At 35.0% G+C, this 10,377-nt stretch overlaps 1 protein-coding gene across 1 annotated transcript; it reads right to left on the bottom strand.

Moving 5' to 3' along the window:
• Positions 1-6,974: 6,974 nt before the first annotated feature.
• On the bottom strand, positions 6,975-10,377 carry GCK72_012681 (uncharacterized protein; the record flags this gene model as incomplete). Its single annotated transcript, XM_053729313.1, has 3 exons — positions 6,975-7,185; positions 7,646-8,277; positions 10,288-10,377. 3 exons carry the CDS (start codon positions 10,375-10,377, stop codon positions 6,975-6,977), a joined length of 933 nt encoding a protein of 310 aa, XP_053584085.1.

A 10,377-nucleotide genomic window follows, 5' to 3' on the forward strand; every position in this document is an offset into this window, starting at 1 on the left:
GTTTCAAAAGAGCCGGGCCGGGCCGAGATTTTTCCTGAGTTTGGCCCGGCGGGCCGGGCCGGGCCGGGCCGGGCCAAAATTTTTCCTGATTTCGGCCCGGCCCGGCCCGTGACAAGTCTGTCTTTTCGTACAAAAACTTTGGGATCAGTGGAAAATAATTGTTTTCTACATAAATTAAGACTCGAAAATCAGTCTCTCATTATTAAAATTATTTTCACGCGGTTAAAAATGCATGAATTAAAAGGTATAGCTGAGTCACCGGTTCGTTCATTTCTGTTCACTATAGAATAGTTTACAGTCAATTTGCTGAAAAAAAAAACGCTGAAAATTCGAAGAACTTCTACAGACGATCAAATTATATTCCCTTTCATTTCGTGTTTCTAAAAATAATGAAACTGAAAGTGTCCGGTGTTTCACCGGAAATTCTGTCATTATCAGTCTTTTCGTTTCAGAAAAGATATTTAAATTTCCCTCGCGAAAGTCTGTTACACTCAAGATGCGCCTCTGAGAAGGTTGGCGCGACACTCGTGCCTGGGCGCTTTTGTGGTGCTTCGGTTAAGTCATCAGAGAGAAGGGTTCCTCCTCTAGTTTTCTGGCTCTCTGAGCCGTTATTTGTTGTTTACCTCTTATTTTGGGTGATTTAACCCATTGTGTATGTTTTATTAATATAGTTATTGCCAGACTTGTCAAAAATCGGGCCGGCCCGGGCCGAAATTTTTCTTGAGTTCGGCCCGGGCGGGCCGGGCCGGGCCGGGCCGGGCCGAATTTTTTCTTGATTTCAAAAAATGGGAACCCGTTTTTACCAAATTTTATTTAAAATTTTTCGGAAAATAAGAGTAAAAATGCTTAAATTATCATACATATTCACATTTTTCCTAAAATTTCCAGAAAAAAATCAAAAACTCAGAATGTTTCAAAAGAGCCGGGCCGGGCCGGGCCGAGATTTTTCCTGAGTTTGGCCCGGCGGGCCGGGCCGGGCCGGGCCGGGCCAAAATTTTTCCTGGTTTCGGCCCGGCCCGTGACAAGTCTGGTTATTGCATTCTAGCCGTTTGGCCGTGGGAATAAAAGGTTATTCCTCAAAAAGCTGTGTTTTGTGTGTTTCTTGCGCGTTTCAGATTGAATTTATATCAAAACTTGGTTTTGATATAAATTGCATTGAGTTCTCTCTTGAATCCGTCGTTTTCTCTCGTATTTCGCGTGTTTCATCGTTTTTAGCTAATAAGTGTGCAAGTTCATTCGTGAATTTGTATTTCTTATTACTAAAGCATTCTCTATCTCATCTCTGGATTCTGAGAATTGCAATTTTTAATCCCTTCCAACACACTACCTTTTCATACTCTATTTCGACTCTTATTCCAAAATAACAAATCGGAAAAAAGTACATTTCTCTATCTCTCATCTTCTTCTCTTTCATCTTTTCATTTTCTTAATTGACACACTGCTCACATGGAAAACCAACCACACCCTCTAAAGGAAGGATCAGAGGCTAATTTGGAGGAAAGTGACGGGATAATTAAGGGGGAACATAGAAAAAAAAACGATTCCGAAGGGTAAAATCCAAATAATTCTATTCTCCAGAAAATTCAAATTTGATATAAAATCGAAACAGTACTTCTTTTAATTTCAGTGGCCATACCACTTCCCTCCTGTTAATATTATTTTTCTTTGCACGCATCAGAATTAGGAGTTCACAAACTACACAGCGCCACATAGTGGAATGCAATGCTCGAATCTACCGACTCCGAGGAAAGGGTTGAATTACTGTGGGTTTATTATCCATTCAAACTTTTTTTTGTCAGAAATGTCTCGTTCCATTTTTTACACTTTTGCAGAAAGGACGAACAATTTTGAGTTGATAATATAGGTCAATATATTGTTATCATCAAAAATCCCACCTAACCAAGATTATTTAAGCTTCTTGTGACAGTAAAACCCACAAAACCTTTTTCAGCCTTCTCGTGTGAACCCGGTCACTATCTCGACCTAGACAGCCAACACTGTCGTCCCTGTAATCCAGAATTCTTCAGTTTAGGAGGTGGTATCAGATACGAGGAGTTTGTCACACTACCCAGTGGTTTTTCGGTCGGATACACAGTTTTCAAGCCAGCAAAGTCAAGGAGTGGAATGTCCGAAAGAGTGAGTATATTTTGCTTTTATCAACAACCAATTATGAAACAACCAGTCGGTTCACGTCGCCTAACGGCGACTAAACCTCCTTCTCAACACCACCCTTCTGTGTGTTACAGTGGATCGCAATTGACCCGGACACGGACGACACGTTCGGAATCCTCTATTTTTTCTGAATCCCATGCCATCAAAAAATCCTTCACGTCGTTACTTTTTAGAAAACAGCCCGTAATTTTTTATGACGTGGATCAATCCAAAAACTAACTACACGTTTGGAATCCTCTATTTTTCTGAAACCCACGATATCAAAAAATTCTTCACGTCGTCACTTTTTAGAAAAAAAACGCGTTTGAAATGACGCAACATCCTTCCACTTTCTCTTATTTTTCTTGTTTGGATTTATTAAAACAGAAATTAATCAGCAATGGTAATTCCAGAATTTCGCAATCAGCGAATGTTTTGAAAAGTTACTGTTTTAATTCCTTTCTGAAACTGCAATTCATTGATGTGGCAGTGAATGTCTTTTGCTGCAGAAGAAGTTGCAAAAATATTTATAGTGGTGTATAATACTAGAAAGTGTTAGTACAAACTATAGTTTCGATTTGTTGGAAAAATTACTTCCCTAGTATGTACGTAGTAAAAATGACGATTACATTAGATTTACCGCTTTTATTTCCTGTTTCTTTTGGTTGTTATCTTCTATTTATAATAATTCATATCCAATTATACTATTTCAATAATCACATCTTTGGTTAATCTTTTTTTTCAGTTTTCTGAGAAAATTAAAAATTAGGGTGAATCGTTTACATAGGGGTAAAAAGTTGTCAATCTGTTTTAGCGTTCTGGGCTCGCAGGACAGCCCGTCAAACATTCTGATAATCTCCCCATGACGTCCCAAGAGAAGAAAATGAATAACTCCGCCCACGTTCATTGCGGTCCCTATTTATAAAAGCCAGATTTCACAGTTTCTCGATCTTTTTGAATTTCAGTTTGTCAGCTTTTGGCTATTAGATATTCGCATTAAGGGCCGAAATCAGAATTACTCCGGCCCGGTTCGGCCCGGATTTTCAATACTAAAAAAAGTTAAATTTTTTTTCGAAGTTTTTCCGATTTTTTTGGAAAAATTTGTGTTACTGTGATCTATGTTGCATTAGAAAAACGGAAGATTTTGGTTCAAAATTTATGAAATTCCATTCAACCGCTTAGTACTGTAAAACAAACAATCAATGATTTATTACAAGAAAATAGAAACGGTGATTCACATTTAATCAATTCAAAGATTTTCAGTCAGAATGTATAAAATAAAAACGGCAAGAGGCATTAATTTGTTATCCAAAAAAGGAATTTATGCAGCTGGACATCCTGGTCCACGTTCTCCTTCCTTGCACTTGCAGTCGGCATCCTTCATTCTTCTGTCAGTGATGTCACGTCCTTCTGGAGTCTTTCCGATGACACACAGACATCCCTTTCAGGGCTGTGCGAAAAAAAGTTTTCGAAAAATTTTCGAAAAACTTTTTTTTCGAAATCTTGGCACCGAAAAAACCGAAAAACTTATTTTTTTCGAAAACTTCGGACCGAAAAAAATCGAAAAACATTTTTGTTCGAAAAATTTTGACTGAAAAAAACCGAAAAATTCGAAAAAAAAAGTTTCCAGAAAACTGTATGAAAAATGTGTTTTTCGGGCCAAAAATCTTGAATTTGTGTAAAAAGTGTAAGTATTTCGAAGAAAGGCTGATAGAAACCTGTTTTGAGTACAAAATTTCAGGAAAAATCGAAAAATCACTATTTTTGTAACTTAAATTTTGAAATTTCAGGAGAAATTTCCAAAATTTTTCGAACGGTTTTTTTCGAAAATTATCCGAAAAATTTTTGTCCGAAAAACTTTTTCGAAAAGTTTAGACCGTCAAAACAATAATGTAGTGTGATGATTCGATTTATTTCGAATGAAATTTCCATCGTCCTAGTAAGTTTTGTGAAAATACTTAATTGATGATGCATTGTTAGAACTGTAAACAAATAATGAGAGTCATAAGAAATTCTATGATTATTTTATAGTCCCTTATTCTTGAAAAATAAAAAATAAAAAATAAACCAGTGAATATATAGAGCGACAGTACTTTTTAAAAATCTTGTAAATTTGAATAATGATTTTTAAAAATTAGGTACTTCAAAAATATCGAACTTTTTGTTGTGTGTGCCACATTTTTCGTGAACGAGGTAAAATTATAATTGCCTACAAAAAGTTGGCACAAAAATAGTTTTTATTTTCACGATTCCTTAAACGTATATTGAATAAATATATAAATAGCCTCTTCGAAAATTTATTCACCGTTCCTAATATTCCAGAAATCTTCCTAACATGTAACCAAAACAATGTATCAGTGGAACAATATAAAAACACGTTTGAGCGATGCAGCAACCTTCCACTTTCTCTCTTTCTTCTTATTCGGAACTATCAAAACAGAAATCAAGCAGCAGAGTTAATGACAGAATTTAGGTCGCCCTAATGCAAAAAAGTTTCCAACCTGCAAAAGATGTTCTGAATTAATGGTATTAACTGAATGCACATTTTTAAAATAGTTACTGTTTCTAATTCCTTTCAGAAACTGCAATTCATTGGTGTGGCAGTGGATGCCATATCCTGTAAAGAAGTTGCAGAATCTTAATTTTTTATTGTGGAATATAGAACTAGAAAGCATACTTGCAAAATATCGACCCGGCCCGTCGGCCCGGCCCTGCTCGGTCGGCCCGGAGTCAAAAAATGAACACAATTTTTTCACAAAATTTTTCCAAATTTTTTGAAATTTTCATCAAAAATAGTCAAAAATCCTATGGGATGGGTCGGGCCGGGCCGGGCCGGGCCGGTGAAAATTCTCAAATCGGCCTGGCCCGGCCCGTTGCAAGTATGCTAGAAAGTGTTTGTACAAACTTTAGTTTCGATTTGTTTCGATATAACCTGTTCCCAACAAAAGTTGAAAAAGTTTATATGATCCTTAAAAATGAAGATCACATTATTTCTATTATTTTTATTTCCTGCTTCTTCTGGTTTTTATAATCTGTTCCTATCTAATTATTTTAATTATCACAGATTATTTGTATGCTAATTATTTAAAGGTATTCGACATTTGTTTCTTGCTCTTTTTTGTATTGCGATACATGTGAGCATACTTTATTGATGATACAGTAGCGAGCATAAGTGAGCACCCCTTCATACTTTTATGTGTAACTCTGCTGAATCGTGTCCGTTTTGCATAAACTTTTTTTTTCAAAAAAAGCCAAAGTATTCAGCAATAAGAAAATATGTTTTTTGAAAAATTTCAATCACTGATTTTTTCGATAATAGTTTTTTCCTAATCTTGATTTGAAAATTCGAAAAAAAACTTTTTATTTTTCTCTTGGAGATATTGAATTTTTTGTTTCAAAAGGTTGGAAACAGTCTGAATAAACAAAAATTGTGTTGAATTAGCTTCTCAACTCCTAAGTATCGTGCTAAAGCTCCAGAAGTCAAAAGTAGTGCCCTCGGGGAAACCATCATAACTCATCAAAAAATTTTCCAAATTTTTTGAAACATGTATCAAAATACGTGTCTTGAGTTTTTCTACAAACCAACATTAAAAAGTTACAATTTTAGAAAAAATAATTTTTCAAATTTTTTTCACTCAAAAATTATTTTATTCTCATTTTTTCTCAATTTCCGTAATTTTTTGGCTATAAAACGTACATACCTTTCCAAAACTGTATGCAAAGTGCGTTATCACAAATAACAAAACACATGTATGTATTCCTTGTTTGTGTTATAGCCAAAAAAATTACGGAAATTGAGAAAAAATGAGAATAAAATAATTTTTGAGTGAAAAAAATTAGAAAAATTATTTTCTCTAAAAATGTAATTTTTTAATGTTGGTTTGTAGAAAAACTCAAGACACGTATTTTGGTACATGTTTCAAAAAATTTGGAAAATTTTTTGATGAGTTATGATGGTTTCCCCGAGGGCACTACTTTTGACTTCTGGAGCTTTAGCACGATACTTAGGAGTTGAGAAGCTAATTCAACACAATTTTTTGTTTATTTGAGTGTTTTCCAACATTTTAAAACCAAAAACTCAATATCTCCAAGAGAAAAATAAAAAGTTTTTTTTCGAATTTTCAAATCAAGATTAGGAAAAATTGATTATCGAAAAAATCAGTGATTGAAATTTTTCAAAAAACATATTTTCTTATTGCTGAATAGTTTGGCTTTCTTTCAGAAAAAAGTTTATGCGAAACGGACACGATTCAGCAAAGATACACATGAAAGTATGAAAGGGTGCTCACTTATGCTCGCTACTGTATATTGAACTGAAAACAAATAATATTAATATTAGTAGAAAGTTTTTTTTAATAAGTGTTTTTGAAAAAAGAAAATTATTTTTGAAATTTATATTAATTGCATACTGTTTCACTGGAACAGTAACAATTTAGAATAAAAGTCATACGTAACCAATTTAGAATAAAAGTCATACGTAACCAACCTTTGACAAGTTTTTTAATGAAAAGTTCAATTTGTAATAGATAGATTCTACTGTTTCTCGGTCTTTTCGAATTTCAGTTTGTTAACTTTTTTCTATAGTAAATGTCCTTTCATGTTTTAGTGATGTATATCGCATTGGTGAAACGGGAAATTTCGGTTCAAAATTTATATATTTCAGTATTTCTGAATGGAATACTGTAAAACAAACAATCAAAGATTTATTACAGTAAAAATGAAACGGTGATTCACATTTAATCAATTCAAAGATTTTCAGTCAGAACGTATAAAATAAAGACGGCAAGAGGAGTATCCATTAATTTGTTATCCAAAAAAGGAATTTAGGCAGCTGGACATCCTGGTCCACGTTCTCCTTCCTTGCACTTGCAGTCGGCATCCTTCATTCTTCTGTCAGTGATGTCACGTCCTTCTGGAGTCTTTCCGATGACACACAGACATCCCTTTGGTCTTGGGAAACATCCTTCCTTCAATCCCTTGAACTTGTTCTTCAACTCATCCACAACGGCTGCGTAGTTGGCTTGGGCGCGTTCTCTGGAATGAGATATTGAAAATTCTCTTGAGAAAATAGAGAGTATTCGAACTTCTTGAATTTCGCTCGGATATTGAAGCTCCGGAATTTTTATCACTATAATCATTCTATGTTTCAGTGATATTTTATTCAGACATCACAATTTTTTTTAATTCATAGTAGAAATTTTTTCATAAAAAAGTCATTCCTGACCAAATCTAGACATTTCCCATGAACACTTGAACTTTTTATGTCTATTGTTATATTTGTTTGCTAATTGTTTGCTAGTGTCAACATCACTTCCCAGAATAGTTCAGATGGTTTGGAAAGTTTTTATTTCAAATGGAAAACTTCTAAAAAAGTTAACCCAAAAAGTGAAATTACTTTCACGGTTTCATTTTAATATTATGTCAATGTCTAGACATAGAAAATTTTGATTATATGATTTTCCGCGGTTCCAAGAATAAAAATCAAAAAACCAACCTGACTGGATCTCTAACATCATAATTCGGCTGTGCCTGCTTGACATCCTTAACATTAGCTCTGGCCACACTAACTGGTTGACGTTGAACAGTTGCTCCGACATCTCTCTTAACACGAGCAGCCGACACTTTGCACTGTTCTGGATTGTTATAAGCAGTCACAACCTCATTTCCATTCGCATCCTTCTCATTACACTTGCATCCTCCGGATGGCTTTGGGAAGCAGTTCTCCTTGAAGGCTCCGAATTTCTCCTTGATCTCCTCATTAAGCTCTTTCTTGTGCTCAGCGGTAACTGACTCCACAGACTTCTTGCAGTCGGCGTCAGCGGAGTACTCAGCGACCTCTTCACCGTGTCCCAAGTCAACATTACACTTGCAGCCTCCAGATGGTTTTGGGAAGCAGTTGTCCTTGAAGTCTCCATATTTCTGCTTGATCTCCTCATTGACTGCCTTCTTGTTCTCAGCAGTGGCCAGCTCAACAGACTTCTTGCATTGATCAACACTGTCGTATTCACGGATCACAACCTCATCATTTCCTTCCTTCACGTCGCAGGAGCATCCTCCGGCTGGGATGATCTTACAGTTGTCACGGAGGACAAGGGTTGGTCCGGAAGCGTCACGACGGACGGCTGCCTGGAAATTAAAGATGTTACTGGGAATGTTCAGTTAAGGTGTACCCAGGTTTCCTAAAACTTATTTTTCGTTTATAGTGATTAAAACATGTTTGCGTACTCAAATGTTAAGACCGAAACATTGAAGTTTTTGTTCCCAGTTTTACACAGACACAATTCTGCTAATGTTTTTTTTTAATTTTTGAAATTAGTCGTCACATATTAAAAATTCCAGAAAACTAAATAACAAATGAATTAGCTGAAACTGAAAGCATTCTTCTCTCTTCATTTCTGATCTATCCGTAACAATCCAGAGCAGAGATCATACAATTCCTCAATGTGGTTAGTCACATTGGCCCCTAGACCAGACAATAGATACAAAGGTAGAGAACAAAAAGATTAAAAGCAGAGCTGACGTTGGCTTAACTGGAATGAAGGCATGGATTATACTCAGGTACAATAATTTAGGTATTTAAGGAAATTTGCCGTTTCAGACTCTTGATTTTCAGTTGTCTTCATTTTTTTGGTATGTTATTTCCGAAACTACTTTTCATAGTAAATTTGAAGTTCTAATAACTTAATTTTTTAGTGATTTCGGCTTTCTTGCTCTATAGTATCAAAAAACTTTTCCTATCATATTTACCTTCCATCACAAACTAAAACCACACACTATAATCCTATTGTCAAATTTGTTCCCCTCTCTCATCCACATCACTTTGTTCTTCCCGTTCTTTCCGTCTTTCCCTCTCACTCAAAAATACGAAAAAACAAAGCGGCAACTGTTTTCTATTTCCCCTCCGTCATCACGTAAAAAGACGACGACGGAAATTGAAAAAGAAAATAAAAGATATGGGACAAGAGAGATGTGTTACACTAACATAATTTATGGGTCCTCCCTTTGTCTTATCTCGATTGGATCTTTTTGAGAGAGAAATGAAAAAATCAACAAAAATCAGTGGGGAAACGTGAAAATTGGGAAATTTTTTGATGGGGCAAGTCGAACTAACATTTTTGAATATGAATAATCCAAAAGTGAACTGTTCGAAACAGAATAAGTTTACTGATAATCTAAATGTTTCAAAACATTTTCATATTGTCGCAGCAGATGATAATTTTAATTTTGAGAGCGAAATTAGGCTTTTTTAAAGACATTAGGTTTAAGAGTTCGCGATTGCCACTTGGAAACAACTGTTAGTAAAGAGGTTACTTAAATTATGAACATGAAGCAGAAAAACGTGCTGTTTCAAAATCTGGATAAGAGTAAGTGCTAGTCTTTTTGTTGTTCTCTGCTACACAAATTGAGAAATCTACATACTTGCAAATTTACGGCTCGGCCCGGCCCGGCTTCAAAAAAAAGTACCTATTTTTTACCAAATTTTTTGAATTTTTTTGGAAATTTTACAAAAAAATTTTCAACTTTTGATGCATAACTATCTTTTGATTGAATTCTGAAGTATAGTCAAAAATTCGACATTTATGGGAAAAAATTCAACTTTTCGTTCAAAATTTCAGTTCAAATTTTTCAGCCGGGCCTTCGGGCCGGGCCGGGCCTTGGAAATTCTCGTCACGGCCCGTCCCGGCCCGTTGCAAGTATGGAAATCTAGAATTATTTTTGTTCTAATACCATTGCATAGAATGAACAAAGTCCCCAGATTCATTTTAACCACTTTAGTGATTCAAGAAACACATTTAGCGATGAGTCATTTATAGCTTGAGATCAAAACTAGTAACCTTTACCATGATGTGAACTTTAACTGAAATTTTGAAGTTATAGTTCTGAAGTATGATAAGACACCTAAAAATGGAAAAATTGAATTTCTGAAATTTGCTCAATTTATAAAGTGCCCACGAAACGGTACTGACTATTCCAAAACTTCTTGGTTTTCCTGAAACCTATTAGAGAAATCTTTAAATGTCTGTTAGTTAAAAATGAACAGATCTTATAATGCTACTAAAAAAACCTCAATGCTCATCGTGTAGTAACTTTCTAAAACACTGTTTCTACTTGAAGTTATCAAAGCAATTAACTAACAACATTAATGTCATTGTCAATAGAATCATTATGGAATCGAAGCTTCGTTTGATTTTTAAAAAAGTATTTTGGGTAAATATGTTGACTCAT

Source organism: Caenorhabditis remanei, chromosome IV (genome assembly GCF_010183535.1).
Source record: "Caenorhabditis remanei strain PX506 chromosome IV, whole genome shotgun sequence".
Classification (NCBI taxonomy): Eukaryota; Metazoa; Nematoda; class Chromadorea; order Rhabditida; family Rhabditidae; genus Caenorhabditis; species Caenorhabditis remanei.